The sequence below is a fragment of the Panthera uncia genome, assembly GCF_023721935.1.
Source record: "Panthera uncia isolate 11264 chromosome D3 unlocalized genomic scaffold, Puncia_PCG_1.0 HiC_scaffold_9, whole genome shotgun sequence".
NCBI classification, from domain to species: Eukaryota; Metazoa; Chordata; class Mammalia; order Carnivora; family Felidae; genus Panthera; species Panthera uncia.
In genome coordinates, this window is record NW_026057587.1 from 5,163,832 (window position 1) to 5,181,545 (window position 17,714).

Genomic DNA, 17,714 nt, shown 5'->3' on the forward strand with positions numbered 1-17,714 from the left:
CAAGCAGGCTTTGTGCTGTCAGTGCAGAGCCCGACTCAGGGCTTGAACTCATGAACTCTGAGATCATGACCTGAGCTGAGATTAAGAGTTGGATGCTTAACCGACTGAGCAACCCAGGCCCCCTCCGAATTATTCATTTTAGCCATTCTGACAGGTGTGAGGTGGTATCTCATTGTGGTTTTGATTTGTATTTCCCCGATGATGAGTGATGTGGAGCATTTTTTCCTGTGTCCGTTGGCCATATGGATGTCTTCTTTGGAAAATTGTTCATGTCTTCTGCCCATTTCTTTAAAAAAAATTTGTTAATGTTTATTTTTGAAAGAGAGAGAGACCCAGTGAGCGTGAGCGTGAGTGGGGGAGGGCAGAGAGAAAGGGAGGCACAGAATTCAAAGCAGACTCCAGGCTCTGAGCTGTCAACACAATGTAGGGCCCAAACTCACGAACTGTGAGATCGTGACCTGTGCTGAAGTCAGGCACTTAACTGACTGAGCCACCGAGGCACCCATTTCTTACCTGGATTATTTATTTTTTAGGTGTCAAGTTTGATAAGTTCTTTATAGATTTTGGATATTAACCCTTTATCAGACATGTCATTTGCAAATATCTTCTCCCATTCCTTAGGTTGCCTTTTAGTTTTGCCAATTGTTTCCTTCATTGTGCAGAAGTTTCTTATCTTGATGATGTCCCGATAGTTCATTTTTGCTTTTGTTTTCCTTGCCTCCAGAGACAGATCTAGTAAGAAGTTGCCATGGATGATGTCAAAGAGTTTGCTGCCTATGTTCTCATCTAGATGTTTGATGGTTTCCTGTCACATTTAGGTCTCTCATGCATTTTGAATTTATTTTTGTGTCTGATGTAAGAAAGTGGTCCAGGCTCATTCTTCTGCATGTTGCTGTCCGGTTTTCCCAATGCCATTTGCTGAAGAGACTGTCTTTTTCCCATTGGATATTCTTTCTTTCTTTGCTTGATTTTTGTTGCTTTGTTGGCCATACATTTGTGGTTCCATTTCTGGGTTTTCTATTCTGTTCAGTTGATTTGAGTGTCTCCTCTTGTGCCAATACCATACTGTCTTGATGATCACCGCTTTGTAACACAGCTTGAAGTCTGGAATTGTGATGCCTATAGCTTTGTTTTTCTTTTTCAGGATTGCTTTGGCAATTTGGGGTCTTTTCTGGTTCCATACAAATTTTGGGATTGTTTGTTCTAGCTCTGTGAAAAATCCTGGTGGCATTTTGATAGGGATTGTGTTAAATGGGTAGATTGCTTTGGCTAATAGATATTTTAACAATATTTGTTCTAATCCACAAGCATGGAATGTCTTTCCATTTCTTTGTGTCATCTTCAATTTCTTTCATAAGCATTCTATAGTTTTCAGAGGACAGAATACACACACACACACACACACACACACACACACACACAATGGAATATTACTTAACAATCAAAAGGAATGAAATCTTGCCATTTGCAATGATGTGGATGGAGCTAGAGTGTATTATGCTAAGAGAAATAGTCAGAGAAAGACAAATACCATATGATTTCACTCATACGTGGAATTTAAGAAACATTATAGATGGGGGTGCCTGGGTGGCTCAGTCAGTTGAGTGTTTGACTCTTTATTTGGGCTCAGGTCATGATCCCAGGGTCATGGGATCGAGCACTGCATGGGGCTCTATGGGTGAAGCCTGCTTAAGATCTCTCTCTCTCTCTCTCTCTCTCTCTCTCTCTCTCTTTCTCCCCTGCCCTCTCTCTCTCTCCCTTACTCACATGCTCGCTCTCTCTCTTTCTCTCTCGCTAAAAAAAGAAAAAGAAAAACATTACAGGTGAACATAGGGGAAGGGAAAAAAAGAGGGAGGCAAACCATAGGAGACTCAACTATAGAGAACAAACTAAGGGTTGCTGGGGGTGGGGGTGGGCGGGGGATGGGTTAAATGGGTGATCAGTATTGAGGGCACTTCTTGTGACAAACACTGGGTGTTGTATGTTAGTGACGAATCACTAAATTCTACTTCTGAAACCCATATTACACTATATGTTAACCAACTAGAATTTCATTGAAAAATTGAAACAAAACAAAGCAAAGCAAAAAAAGCACAGAAAGGGAAAAGCAGGGTTATTCAAGCAAGTAGTTATGTAGGTCACTCGGGACTTTTGGAAATGGGAACTTCATTGAGAGGGCCTGTTTCTTTGCCTGTTTATATAGCCCACAATGTGTTTGTCCAAGATGAATGTCTTTGAAATGGATGCCTTGACAACGAAAAACTTACTGTCAGGCACTTACATTACAGTCAAGAAAGCCAATTGTCAGACATTCTACTACAAAACTTCATCCTTGTGGTGGCATTTATCAGCACTTAGTTCCTTTTTATGGCAGAATAACTTTTGTATAGATACGCCACGTTTTGTTTATCCATGCGTCCATTGATGGACATTCGGGTTGTTACCGCTTTTTGACTATTACGACTGATCCTATTGGACTATTATGACAACCTTTTGACTGTTATGGCCTTTGGGTCGTTTCCACTTTTTGACTGTTATGACAAACGCTCGCGTACAAGTGTTTTCATGGTCATATGCTTTTAACTTCCCAGGGCAGATACCTAGAAATGGAATTGCTGGGTAATACGGTAATTCTGTGTTTACCATTTTGAGAACAAAGTGGTTGCTCCATTTTACATTCTCGACAGCAAAGTACGAGGGCTTTTAAAAACCTTACTGCTGCGTAGCCAAATTAGGGAAGGAGCCCAAATGTCCATCCACTGACGAATGGATAAAGAAGGTGTGGTTTATATACACGATGGAGTACTACGTGGCAATGAGAAAGAACGAAATCTGGCCCTTTGTAGCAACGTGGATGGAACTGGAGAGTGTGATGCTGAGTGAAATAAGCCATACAGAGAAAGACGGATACCGTATGGTTTCACTCTTATGTGGATCCTGAGAAACGTAACAGAAACCCATGGGGGAGGGGAAGGAAGAAAAAAAAAAAAAAGAGGTTAGAGTGGGAGAGAGCCAAAGCATAAGAGACTGTTAAAAACCGAGAACAAACTGAGGGTTGATGGGGGGTGGGAGGGAGGGGAGGGCGGGTGATGGGTATTGAGGAGGGCACCTTTTGGGATGAGCACTGGGTGTTGTATGGAAACCAATTTGACAATAAATCTCATATATTGAAAAAAAAACTTACTGTTGCATTTTTTGTCTTGTGCTAGATATCTTGTTTTTTTTTTTTTAATTTCATTAAGTTTTTTATTTTAATTCTGTAGTTAACATACAGTGTTATATTAGTTTTGGGTGTACGATGTAGTGATTGAACAATTCTGTACATCACTCAGTGCTCATCACAAGTGTACTCTTAATCCCCATCACCTAGTTCACTCATTCCCCACCCTCCACCCCCTCTGGTAACCATCAGTTCTCTATAGTTAAGAGTCTGTTTCTTGGTTCCTCTCTCTTTTTTTTCTTTGTTCTATTTCTTGAATCCTATGAGTGAAATCATATGGTATTTGTCTCCCTCTGTCTGACTTATTTTACTTAGCATAATACACTGTAGCTCCATCCATGTCATTGCAAATGGCAAGATCTTATTCTTTTTAATGGCTGAATAATATTCCAGTGTGTGTGTGTAGGTACCGCAACTTCTTTAACCATTCATTATCAGTCAGTGGACACTTGGGCTGCTTCCATAATTTGGCTATTGTAGATAATGCTGCATAAGGGTGCATATGTCCTTTCAAATTAGTTTTTTGTATTCTTTGGGTAAATACTCATTAGTGCAATTACTGGATCATAGGGTAATTCTATTTTTCACTTTTTGAGGAAACTCCATACTGTTTTCCATTGTGGCTGAACAAGTTTGCATTCCCACTAACAGTCACGAAGGTTCCTTTTTGTCCACATCTTTGCGAACGCTTGTTGTTTCTTGTGTTGTTGATTTTAGCCATTCTGACAGATGTGAGGTGATATCTCATTGTAGTTTTGATGTGTATTTCCCGGATAATGAGTGATGTTGAGCATCTTTTCCTGTGTCTGTGGCCATCTGTATTCTTCTTGGGAGAAATGTCTGTTCATGTCTTCTGCCCATTTTGTAATTAGGTTATTTGTTTTTTGGGTGTTGAGTTGTATCAGTTCTTTATGTATTTTGGATACTAATTCTTTATCAGGTATGTCATTTTCAAGTATCTTCTCCCATTCCATAGGCTGTCTTTTAGTTTTGTTGTTTACTTCACTATGTAGGGGCTTTTTATTTTGATTTAGTCTTAATAGTTTATTTTTGTTTATATTTCCCTTGCTGCAGGAGGCATATTGAGAAAAATGTTGCAATGGCTGACATCAGAGGAATTACTGTGTGTTCTCTTCTAGGATTTTTACGGTTTCAGGTCTCACATTTAGGTCTTTAATCCATTTTGAGTTTATTTTTGTATATGGTGTAAGAAAGTGGTCCAGTTTCATTCTTTTGCATTCTTTGTCCAATTTTCCCAATGCCATTTGTTGAAGAGACTGTCTTTTTCCTACTGGATATTCTTTCCTGCTTTGTTGAAGATTAATTGATCATATAATTGTGAGTTTGTCTCTGGGCTTTCTGTCTTCTTCTGTTGATCTATGTGTTTATTTTTGTGCCAGTACCATACTGTTTTGATTAATACAGCTTTGTAGTATAACTTGAAATCTCGAATTATGATACCTCCAGATGTGTTTTTCTTTTCATGATTATTTTGGCTATTTGGAATATTTTGTGGTTTCATACAAATTTTAGGGTTGTTTGTTCTAGTTCTGTGAAACATGGTGTTGGTGTTTTGATAAGGACTACATTAAATCTGTAGATTGCTTTGGGTAATATGGACATTTTAATAGTGTTTATTCTTCTAGTCTCTGAGCATGGGATATCTTTTCATTTGTTTGTATCATCTTCAATTTCTTTCTTTTCTTTCTTTCTTTCTTTCTTTCTTTCTTTCTTTCTTTTGAGAGACAGCAAGCATGAGCAGGGGAGAGGCACAGAGGGAGAGGGAGAAAGAGAGAGAAAGAGAGAGAGATGGGGGGGCTTGATCCCCCTACCCTGGGATCATGACCTAAGCCAAAATCAAGAGTTGGATGTTCAACTGACTGGGCCACCCAAGTACCCCTTCAATTTCTTTCCTCAGTGTTTTATAGTTTACAGGGTACAGGTCTTTTACCTCCATCATTAAGTTTATTCCCAGGTATTTTATTATTTTGGGTGCATTTATAAATGGGTTTGTTCTCTCAATTTCTCTTTCTGCTACTTCATTATTAGTGTATAAAGATGCAATGGATTTCTGTGCATTGATTTTGTAGCCTGCAGCCTTACTGAATTCATTTATCAGTTCTAGTAGTTTTTTTGTGGAGTCATTGGGGTTTCCTCTATATAGTATCATGTCATCTGCAAATAGTGCGTTTTACTTCTTCCTTACCAATTTGTATGCCTTTTGTTCCTTTTTCTTGTCTGATTGCTGTGGCTAGGACTTGGAGTACTATGTTGGATTAAAGTGGTGAGAGTGGACATCCTTGTCTTGTTCCTGATCTTAGGGGGAAAGTTTTCAATTTTTCACCATTAAGTATGATGTTTCTGTGGGGTTTTTGTATATAGCCTTTTTTATGTTGCGGTATATTACCTCTAATCCTACTTTGTTAAGGGTTTTTATCATGAATGAGTTGTTGTACTTTGTGAAATGCTTTTTCTGCATCTATGAAATGATCATATGGTTTTTATTCTTTCTCTTGTTGTGATCTGTCATGTGGATTGATTTGTGAATATTGAACCACCCTTGCAACTCAGGAATTAATCTCCTTTGATTGTGGTGAATGATTTTTTTAATGTATTGTTGGACTCAGTTTGCTGTTATTTTGTTGACGATTTTTGCATCTATGTTCATCAAAGATAGTGGCCTGTAGTCTCCTTTTTTTGTAGTGTACTTATCTGGTTTTGGGATCAGGGTAATGCAGGCCTCGTAGGATAAATTTGGAGATTTTCCTTCCTCTTCTGTTTTTCGGAATAGTTTGAGAAGAATAGCTACTAACTCTCCTTTAAATGTTCAGTAGAACTTAACCCGTGAAGCCGTCTGGTCCCAGACTTTTGTCTGTTGGGAGTTTTTTGATTGGTGATTCAATTTCATTACTGGTGATCAGTCTGTTCAATTTTCTATTTGTTTCTTTTTCAGTTTGGGGAGGTTATATGTCTCTAGGGATTTATCTGTTTCTTCCAGGTTGTCCAATTTGTTGGCATATACCTTTTCATAATATTCTCATAATCCTTTGTATTTCTGTGGTGTTAGTTGTTATTTGTCTTCTTTTCCGGATTTGTTTATTTGAGTCTCTGTCTCTCCCCCAACCCCTTTCTGAAGAGTGTAGCTAAAGGTTTATCGATTTTGTTGATCTTTTCAGAGAACCAGTTCCTGGTTTCATTGATCTGTTCTTTTGTGTTCTTAGTTTTATTTCATTTATTTCTGATCTAATAATTCTTTCCTTCTACTGGTTTTGGGTTTTGTTTGTTCTTTTTCTAGTTCTTTGGGTACAGTTGTTTGAGATTTTTCTTGCTGCTTGCGGTAGACCTGTATTGCTATCTTCTGTCTTAGAACAGCTTTTGCTGTATCCCAAAGATTTTGGACCGTTGTGTTTTCATTTTCATTTTTCTCCGTGTATTTTTAAATTTTCTCTTTGGTTTCTTGGATGACCCATTCATTATTTTAATAGTATGTGATTTAACTTGCATATATTTGTTTTTTCCAGGTTTTTCTTGTGGTTGATTTCTAGTTTCATAGCGTTGTCATCAGAAAACATGCATGGTATGACTTTGATGTTTTTGACTTTGTTGAAATTTGTGGCTTAATATGTGATCTCTTCTGGATAATGTTCCGTGTGTATTTGAAAATAATGTGTATTCTGTTTTATGATGGAATGTTATGAAAATGTCTGTTAAATCCAGATACCTTGGTTCTTAATAATAGCAATATAACTGTCATATCTTACAGTGTGCATAAAATGGTTTTAAAATTACAATCTGTTATTATTAACAAGGATACTGAGTGAAGTTCAGTATGTCCTCGTAGCTCATTTTATCCAAAGAATACACAGCCAAATACTAGATGTTAAGATCAGCTAGAAAAATTATGTTCTTGTAGTTTTGTTTCCAAAAGTGATAAACATGTGTGCGTGTTGACACTTACTTGCAATTTGGGGATTGCCCTCCCTCTTTTTGATTCTCTAAAATATTTACCTAATTCAAAAGTAGACACTGACTCGCTTCGTCCCTTCTGGCCGGTTCTTTGCTTCCTTCTGAGGTCACCAGTTTTACGGTTCCTGCTTCATCTTTTCAGTGATTCTTTTGGAAGTGTAGCAAACACATACTTACGTGCTAAGGCTTATCAGGAAGCCCTTTTTCTGCCTGAGCGAGTTCAGCATGCCCTGTCTTTTCACGCATCTCTGTCACATGTACATCTTGTGTTTTGTGGTTAATTTCTGAAACAAGATCCGAACCCTTTTCTCTTACTATCTAATAGCGTGTCTCCCTTTTCTCTCCTTTCCTTCTAGTCTGGATCTCTCCTCTCTTCTCCTCTCTTCCCTCCACCCCCGACTCCCTCCCCCATGTTCCCCCCTCCCCTGTCTCCCCTTCCCCTTTCCCTCTCCCCTCCCCTTCTTTGCCTGTTTCTTCCTGTCTCTCTCTTGTTCCTTTCACTGCCTGAATATTTTTCTGTGTGGGTTGATCTGGGCACTATATTTATTGTTTTTCCCTCGAGCAAAAATATGTGTGCCTGGAAGAGACTATCTGCCAGTTATTTCTCAAATCCCCACTTCCTTAGGTGGTCACAGTGCTGTCAGGCCACTTAGTGACTTTGGGATTGCTCTCCCATTGGGCGACACATTGGTGACTTTGGGGATGTGCAGTGTGTAGCCTATCAGAATCTTCCTTCATTGCTCACTCTTACTCCACTAGGATCTACGCCCCTGCTCTTGGGTCACATCTGTGTATATACCTTAACGTTTGTGAGGAGACCCTTGTTTGGTGTAGACGTCTTTGGGCTTTTTCTTGCACTATGATGGTAGGTCTCTTCTGTGTTCATTGGGAGCTTGGGGAAGGTTAAAACCTGCATTGATACCCTGATGTTATCGTACCCCAATGTTTTTATAACGACAAAATGTGAAACCTGGTGAGAGAGTTTAAGTAAATTGTCCATCAGCATCCAAATAGCGAGGGAAGAAATTCTGACTGAAACAGACTGGCTCATTCCAAATCTATTGCTTGTATACACCCGGCCTACAACAGAGTTGTTAGTCTTTAGCGTCCAGCATTGTGTTCTCATTGAAGTGGCTGCCTGACATTTTTCAACTCTTAGGTGCTTGCCGCGTCTTCAGGGTTCCTGGGTGCCTGTGCAGAGTGAGGGGAGGGGACTTTTGTCAGTGTGCTGGGCTCACCATGTGCATTTGTCTCGTGTCTGCCCCACGGCAACACTGAATACAGAGCACAGAACACCCAGCCTAGCCTCACGTGAGTGCGTTCACCAGCCAAAAAGACCGAGGTTGGGGCCTAGGGGAATTCAATTCTGGCCATTAAAGCGAGTTTGCTGTTACATCCGCAGGTTCCGCCTCTCCAGGAACAAGAGAGTTCGTGCAGCAGAATCAGAGAGTTCCGAGATCAGGAATCCATCCTTGGTCAAGGGAGCCCCGACCAGAGGCCTCTCCCTGGTGCACCTCGGCAAAGACATAGGAATCACAGGACAGAGCAGGTTCTAGAGTGGCTGTTTATTTCCCACGAGCAGCCAAAACCCACCCAGTCTCGGGTGAGTTGTGTGGTTATTTATTCCCGCTTCTCTTCTATAGTACTTGTCTCCTTTTTTTTTTTTTTTTTTTGGTTGGGAGAGGGATGGGGATCCTTGGGTCAAAGAGTTAAGTTAGTCACTTCTCAGTTCATGCCCTGTTTATCATCACTGGTCTGTGTAAGGTCCCTATACCTTTATTTACATACTGTCTGATTTCCCCAAACTCCATTTCTGTCTCCTTCCCCACCTCTAAAAATTACTTTGTTTTTTGTGGATTTCTTTTGCTTATCGGTATTCACAAAATATGGATTGTTATTGCTGTGTATGTATTTTTAATTTTTGTTAATGGTGTGTGCACATGTGTCTTGCTGTATTGGTTATATTTTGCAGTAAGCACTTTGTTTGATTAAACACCCACACTCTTAACTATATTTACCAGCTCATGCTACGGAGAGCAGTGTGTGAACATCCGTTTGCCTCACTTTCTCAGCCAACAATTTCTATTGTTACTCTTTTGATTTTGGCCATTCTGGTGATTGTATGATGGCATCTATCGGTTTAATTTGCATTTCCTCCTGCCTAAAGAGGATGAGTACCTTCTGTCATGCATATTTGATAGTTTGTTGCCTTTTGGATTTTCTTTTTTCCTAGTTTAAATGAATTTTTAATATCCTGGAAGCTTGTTAGAAATGCAGAATGTGACACCCCACAACCCTCTTCATTTTAACGAGATCCAGTGATCCACCTACATGAAAGTTTAAAACTAACTTGATACCAAATCCATATTCAAATTTTACCTGGGGTGCTTCCTTTACCTCCAGTATTTTGTTGCAGAAACTTTCAGGCAGAGGGCAAAGTTGAAAGATGTTAGTGAACTTCTGTGTTCCTGTCACCTAAAAGTTACCATTAACATTTTACCATACTTGCTTTATCGCATTATCCGTGTTTTTATCTCTCTATGCATCCATTAAACCATGTTGTTTGGGGTACATTTCTTTTTTTTTTTTTTTTTTTAATTTTTTTTTTAACGTTTATTTATTTTTGAGACAGAGAGAGACACAGCATGAACAGGGGAGGGGCAGAGAGAGAGGGAGACACAGAATCGGAAGCAAGCTCCAGGCTCTGAGCCATCAGCCCAGAGCCCGACGCGGGGCTCGAACTCGCGGACCGCGAGATCGTGACCTGAGCTGAAGTCGGACGCTTAACCGACTGAGCCACCCAGGCGCCCCTGGGGTACATTTCTTAATATAGTTCAGATACCATCATGCCTCCTTTAAATACTTCAGTATGAATAGCATTAACTGTTGTTCAATTTTTTTTTTTTTTTTTTTTTTTTTTTGCTTTCCTTTTTTTCTGTTAATGCTGTCTTGATGAACAGGTATTTCTAATTTTAATTTATTCTGATTCATAATTTTTTATTGCTTGTGCTTTTTGTGTCCAATTTAAATACTTTTTTGCTATCTGAAGCTCATGAAGACATTTTCTTCATTATTTTACCTTTCACATTTAGGTTTGTAATACATCTCGAATGAATTTTTGTTTGGTGTGGGCGGGAGGCAAGATTTATTTTTTCATAGAGTTATCCAGTTGTCCCGGGCGCATGACGTGATTGACTTTTTCCTATGCCTGCCTCTCTTGTCATCTGTCAGGTGTCCGTGTGTGTGGTTTGCTTTCATACTCTTGTTTCTGTTTCACGGGTGTCACGAGCACACTCTGAAGAGGCACACGTGAGTTGTGTCAGCTTTATGCAGCATAGAGCAAGGTGTTTTGTTTTGTTTTACTTTTTTTTTTAACATTTATTTATTTTTGAAAGACAGAGACAGAGGGTGAGCAGGAGAGGTGGAGAGAGAGAGGGACAGAGAGAGAGAGAGAGAGAGAGCGAGAGAGCGGAAGACACAGAATCTGAAGCAGGCTCCAGGCTCTGAGTTGTCAGCACAGAGCTGATTTGAAATTACACCAGCTTAACTTTGTTACCGTGCAAAGACTCTGCTCCTTTACAGCTCTGTCGTCACCCCTTTGGGTTATTGATGTCACAGAATTACATCTTTATGCACTGCATGACCCCACGCACAAACTAATAATTATTTTAAATGCATTAGTTTCTTATAATATGTAGGAAACAAACTGTGGAGTTACAAACTGAAGTTAAAATAACACTGCCTCTTGCAGTTATTCATTTATCAACCTTTATTAAGATCTTTATTTCTTCATACAGTTTCGAGTTATTTTCTACTTTTATTTCACCTGCTCTCTGGAGCATTTCTGTCAGGCAAGTCTAACAGATGAACTCCCATTTGTTTTCTGGGAATGCCTTAATTTCCCCCTCTACTTTTGAAGGTCAGTTTTGACAGATACAGGGTTTTTGGTTGACAATTTGGTTTGTTTTAGCACTTTGAATATATCAGGTCATTGCCTTCACGTCTTCAAAGGTGCTGATGAGAAATCTGCTTATAATCTTACTGAGGATCCTCGTGTGGGACCAATTGTTTCTTGATGCTTTCAAGATTCTTTGTAGAAAATTGGATTATAATAGGTCTCGACGTCGGTTTCTTTGAGCTCATATTTGTTGGTGTCTGTCAAGCTTCTTGGGTGTTTATATTCACCTCTTTCATGAAATTTGGTGTTGTTATGACTAGTTTTTTTAATATTAGCCATTCTAATTGTGTGTAATGGCGTCTTATTATTAATTTGTAATTCTTTAATGATGTATGATGTTGAACATCTTTTCATATGCTTAATTGCCATCTGTGTATCTTCTTGTTCAGATCGTGTGCCTCACAAACTGGCCACTCCTTAGAGCTGTTCCCCTTTTATTCCACCTGAGTTGTGACATGCCTTCTCTCACAGTGGCTGCCCCAGCATTACCCTTTTATAGATTCAGCCTGACACTTTCAAATGGCTTTGCCAGCTTCCTCCTTTGTGCCCCTGTTGTGCTCTGTATGTTCGTTCATCTTAGCTTCTTTGACTCCCAGATATGTTCACAGATGTTTAACTTTGCTTTCCTATGTAGTGGTGAACACTTCTTGTGCACAGAGTTGTGTTTCATTCAAGTTTATATCACCTGCACCTCACTGGGTATCTGGCACCAGGTATTCTCATATGTTGAGTGAAAGGCTGAGTGATTTAATACACATTGAAGGGATGCTTTCAATAAATTCTAGCTTTTCTCACAAAGTAGAATATAAACAATGGACATTCTAGGCAGCTTGTTGTTTCCCACAAGCTCAGTAAAATGATTTGAGATTCAATAGGAATGTGCTCTTTCAGGGACCATTGTCATTTGTGGATGTGTTTGTGGACTTTACCTGGGAAGAGTGGCGGCTGCTGGACCCAGCTCAGAAGCACCTGTACAGGAGTGTGATGTTGGAGAACTACAGCCACCTGGTGTCCCTGGGTAGGCGCTCCCTCCCTGAAAGGACTGTGTGTGATCTCCAAGCTTCCCCTTCTTGGGTGCTGAAACTTGGGTGGCTTTTGCAAAGAAATTACTTGTGATTTTAGACTTATATTTAAAGGCCAGATTTTCTTAGTCTCCCTTTGGCATCAGAATATGCTAGTGGAACAGTCTCCACTTTGCTGTGGGCGTAGGGCAGCTTCGACATGCTGCCTCCATGCCGAATCTTCCCTATTCTTCAGGGTCTGCGGTAGTTTTGGCCCAGGTTGTCTGTGATTTTCCATTCACAGGTTATCAAGACACCAAACCTGATATCATCTTCAAATTGGAGCAAGGAGAGGAACTGTGGATGTTGCAGGCCCAGATCCCAAGTCAAGGCCATCCAGGTGAGTGATCAAGATACTTGGATCTTTTCCTCCTGACTCAGAGTTGATGTGAATTCTGATGTGATGTACAACTCACGTTTGTGCCTTTTGTCTCATTTGTTACCGTTTTTTCTCCATTTCCTTCCCGTTCTCTTCTGTTCTTTTTTCTACTTTCCCAAGATAGTAGACTCATTTTGTTATCCATTTAAACAAGCTTCCTCTTTATCTTACTCAGTGTGACTATCACACACCCTTCTACTTTCTTCTTTTTTTAATTGTATTTTTAAATCTCTTTTTTATATTTTTTTAATTATATTTTTAAATCAACAACCACAGTCCCAACCTTCTTCCTTGTCCTTGAAATCTATTAGGATAAGTTGTCACTGTCATTTCTAAGTGCATTCCTACAGTCCTGGATATTAGTTATTCCACCTGGAGCCCTTTTCCCCCCTTACCCAGGTGACACCCCACTGAACCCACTCCCACACTACATGGTGAAGCACTTATTCTTTTCATGCTTTACTGGCTTCGCTTGTTTTTCCTTCTGAGTCCAAGGGGTCTTTTTATAGTCACTACTTTTCTTCTTTATTATAACCTTTAAAAGATACCCATTCTGAAGATTTAAACTGTTTTTCTTTTTGGTAATTGACAGCGCGTCTGTCTTTCATCTGCTTTTTGGTACTGAGATTGGTCCATAGGGCATCTTCCCTGCATGTGTCCCCCCCAGTCTCATTTTCAGGAACTGGAATCGTCCATTGGTTTGCTCCGTAGCTACATCATACTTTCTTCTCACCTTCTGATTGTTTATTCATTCTGCTGTGCTTCCAGCTCTTTCTCTGGCCACCGGGGAGTCAGCTTAACTCTCTTTTATGTGCCATTTTCTTCACTAGTGTTGCTGAAATCTGTTAATATTTTGGTTCTCTGTAGAGAAGTCTTTTAAATTTCCCATATTCCCATTTCCCACCAACACCAAGGCCGATATCTCATTTTTGGTCATTGTGTTTATTAATCAAATGTATTCATCTTGGTCCTTTTGTGTTAGTTCATCTTCGTGTTACTATCAGGTATGTTTCCCTACGCGAGTTTAATCTGTCACAGGCAGGGCCATATGAATCACGTTGGTGTTTGTATCATTAGGATTGTTTCAGCTGTAATTTCTCATCAATCCGAAATCAACCTATTAAGCAGAAGCTATTTATTAGTGCACATCACAAGAAGTCCTGAAGTAGGGCAGCTGTAGGGTTGACTAAGTGATTGACTCAGTAAATCACCGAAAGTCTGGTTGTTCCCGCCATTCTCAGTATGTCAGCATTTTCCCAGGTTATCTTCCCCATGGTCACCAGATGGCTATTAGGGTTCCAGCCAACACCTGCAGATGTGCTAGCCCCAGTAGAAGAAAAACTGCTTTTTCCACGTGGCTGTTTTTATGAGGTGGTAAAGCCTATTCCAAGAAGTCTCCTCAAACTTGCCATACTCAGTGGGTTAGGTTTTTATCACAGCCCCTGTCTGAAGAAGACTCTGGCAAGGGAAGTGGGCGTACCAGTGTTGACTCATTTAAATGATGCTTCACCTTCTGGGGAGAGGGGTAGAGGTAGCAATGGAGACAGGTCCCCGTTTCCCTGACTGAAGCACGTGGCCTTAAGGATGGGTTTGGGGACAAAATCAGGTTTCTGCCAGCCAGGAAAAGGGAGGAAAGATTGTTGGGTAGGCAGCACTGTCTACCTTCGTCCACCTCTTTGGAGAGGTAGCTTCTGGTCACATCCATCTTCCAGTCCATCCATCTTCAAAAATATTCCACCACCCCTGTTTTCCTTCTAATACTGTATTAACACAAGTCCTGGATCCTTGTTCCCAGTCAGCCCTGGTGGTAGTTCTTCATGGTCTGGTGGCTTGCAGTTGAAGATAAGTTATTCATATTCAACCAGCCAGAGAATTGCAGAGTAGGTAAAACAGAGCCACTGCAGTGAGTGCCACACGGGAGTCCCTGGTTTGCGGTGCGTTGAAACCCTGGTCGGGGCCAGGACTCCCTGGTGTGGCAGTGGCCATGGGTCCTTGGTTCTGCTCTCTGAGCATAATTCTCTTGCTGTTGTCTTCTGTGGCTACACTCAAGACGGTCATTCAGGAGAATGTTTTTCTGTAGCTTCAGTGTCTGAATTCTGTCGGTGCAAGTTGAGTTTCCGGGGACTACGTTCCAGGGACAGCCAGGAATCATCTTCAGTTACGTTTAAGTAATATTTAAACTCAGGAATTTCTGTCTTCCATTCATCGGCTCTAGTATTGTTTCCCGTTTCTTGAATTCTTTGAACTTTCCCTGTGGCAACCAACCATAATATCATTTTCTGCCATTATTGTTGCGAAGAGAATGCCCCACCAAAAATGCATTAGGTTTGTTGGGAAGTCAAAGGAAGGAGGTCAGAGCTGTGCTACCTAAGAGCGGTAAGGACGGGTATGGCACCAGTCAGAGAAGGGTTACAAGGGTAGAGTATTAGGATAGGTTCGGTGTGCACGGACTCTGAAAGTCTGCACGGACGAGACTGTTAGCCAAACACATGACCAAATCTGATTCTCATTTTGGCATCTAGATCAGGTCTACCCATTCTCTTCTGTTCAGCCTCCAGATATCTGTCATTGTGCCTGAGGATTTAGTCCTGTGTTTCGTTCCCTGTCTGCGCTCTGTCGTTGGCTTTTGTTTTGTTGTAAACAGCATTCTGCTCACCGTGCCCCCTCTCAGTTTTCTGTTCCCCCAGAGTAACCACTTTCATCCCTTTCAGCTCCACTTGCTTCCATATTTTCTAAATAACCAGCCTATTGTAGTGCATCTTGATTTCCCCCCTTAATAATGATTATTCAGTATGAAAGTGTAATGATTTAATTCTCTTTCACCCTCCTTCCTTCATACTCCCCATGATACACACACTGCCTCTTCTTATGCCCCAGTCATCTTAATAAAGTTACTTCATTTGGGTTAGATCGGTCTTCAGTTCTTACATCCTTATGACCCTGTAAGTTCTGTCCACAGGTAAATCATGCAGATACGTAATGGTGTTAATTTTTGTTCATAGATCATTTATTTTCTTTTGAGTTGTTTTATTTGTCTGCCAAGTCTTCCCTGTTCTCATCATTAATGTATTTATCATTAACCCCAGACTTTTCTTCACATGTCTAAATATTCTTGTGGTACAGTCAACCAATTTAGTAATTCTGTCAATCTCTTCCTGATGACATCACTTCTTTTTGACTTTGTCCATTATAACCTAGTTTTTCTCATAACCTGGGTATACCATTTTTTATCCTGGAGTCTCAGGTTTTATTTTCTATATCTGTTTTGTGTCATCTGTTTTCTTGGTTGGTTTTATTAGAGCACTCTTCAAGTAGCTTCCTGTGAAAGAGTGCATGTGATACAAATTTTGAGACCTGTGTCTCCAAAAATGTTTATATTTTACTCCTGAATGCTCTGCTTTTTGTCCTCTAGTGATGCTAATGAGAAGTCAGATGCCATTCTAAATTTTGATCCAATTATTTATTGAAAGAATATAATGCTGAGATCCCTTCCAACTGCTTTATATTTTCCTTATTTTTCCTTGTACCTATTTTGTTTTCTTTACTCATTATGCAAAATTTCAAGACTTGAAACCATCTGTATGCATTGTCAGTTTTCTATGCTTATCTTCATTTTTAGGTTTTTTTAAAATTTTTATTTATTTTTGAGACAGAGACAGAGTGCGAGTGGGGGAGGGGCAGAGAGAGAGAGAGAGGGAGACACAGAATCCGAAGCAGGCTCCAGGCTCTGAGCAGTTAGCACAGAGCCCAAAGCGAGGCTCAAACTCAGGAGCCGTGAGATCATGACCTGAGCTGAAGTTGGACATTTAACCGACTGAGCCACCCAGGTGCCCCTTCATTTTTAGTTTTGATTGTTCTCCCCAATGGCCAGGAGTTTCATTATGTTTATACTTGAGGTTTTATTTATATTCAGATCTGATACATGAAACTAAAAGTATAATCTCATGACATGGCATTTTTAAGATGATTTTATGTTCTGCCAGGATCGTGTTATTATTTTTAACATGTAACTATTTTCTCATTTCTAGAAAAAGTCCTGGAAATTGATGATCATGTGGACCGGCATCAGGAAAATCAAGGCAAGCTGGAAAGTATGGCAAAAAACTATGAATGTACTGCATTTGGAAAACTGTGTCTTCTTAGTACAAATTATGATTCTTCAGGACAAAAGCTTCATAAATACATCACTCATGGAATGAGTTTTAAATATAATATAGATTTCAATAGTGGTTTTGCTGGCAAGAATCCTAATGAGTTTCATGCATACAGGGAACCATTCCATCAATCTAAACACGAGCAAACTGTTACTGGAATAAAATACTGTGAAAGTAATGAATCTGGTAAAACTGTCAACAAGAAGTCACCGCTCATATGCCAACAGGTGTATATGGGTGGAAAACCCTTTGAATGTGGTTTTTGTGGGAAGGCCTTCAGCAGCAAGTCATACCTTGCAGTGCATCGGCGAACTCACGCAGAAGAGAAACCCTACAAATGTAAGGGATGTGGGAAGGACTTTAGCAGCAAATCCTACCTCACTGTCCATCAGAGAACTCACACAGGAGAGAAACTCCATGAATGCGGTGACTGTGGGAAAGCCTTCCGTTTCAGTTCACAACTCGTTATACATCAAAGAATTCACACAGGTGAGAATCCCTATGAATGCTGTGAATGTGGAAAAGTATTCAGTAGAAAAGACCAGCTCGTTTCACACCAGAGAACTCATTCGGGGCAGAAACCCTACGGTTGTAATGAATGTGGTAAGGCTTTTGGTCTGAAGTCACAGCTCATTATACATCGAAGAATTCATACAGGAGAGAAACCCTTTGAATGCAGTGAATGTCAGAAAGCCTTTAATACAAAGTCAAACCTTATGGTACATCAGAGAACCCATACAGGGGAGAAACCGTACGGTTGTACTGAGTGTGGAAAAGCCTTTACTTTCAAGTCGCAGCTCATTGTACATCAGGGGGTTCACACAGGAGTAAAGCCCTATGGGTGCGTTCAGTGTGGGAAAGCCTTCAGTTTGAAGTCACAGCTCATCGTGCATCAGAGAAGTCACACAGGAGTGAAACCTTTTGTGTGTAGCGAATGTGGCAAAGCCTTCAGGAGCAAGTCCTACCTCATTATACA

The 17,714-nt window shown here is 40.2% G+C and overlaps 1 protein-coding gene across 1 annotated transcript in view; it reads left to right on the forward strand.

Annotated features, from left to right (window-relative positions):
• ZNF268 (zinc finger protein 268) overlaps positions 1 to 17,714 on the forward strand; it is a 33,059-nt gene that overhangs the window by 11,208 nt on the left and 4,137 nt on the right. Inside the window, exons 3-6 of the mRNA XM_049620726.1 lie at positions 8,589 to 8,789; positions 12,036 to 12,162; positions 12,450 to 12,545; positions 16,613 to 17,714. The exon at positions 16,613 to 17,714 is cut by the window's right edge and continues 4,137 nt beyond it. Of these exons, the coding sequence (XP_049476683.1) occupies positions 8,589 to 8,789; positions 12,036 to 12,162; positions 12,450 to 12,545; positions 16,613 to 17,714 (1,526 nt within the window). The remainder of the gene's footprint in view (positions 1 to 8,588; positions 8,790 to 12,035; positions 12,163 to 12,449; positions 12,546 to 16,612) is intronic.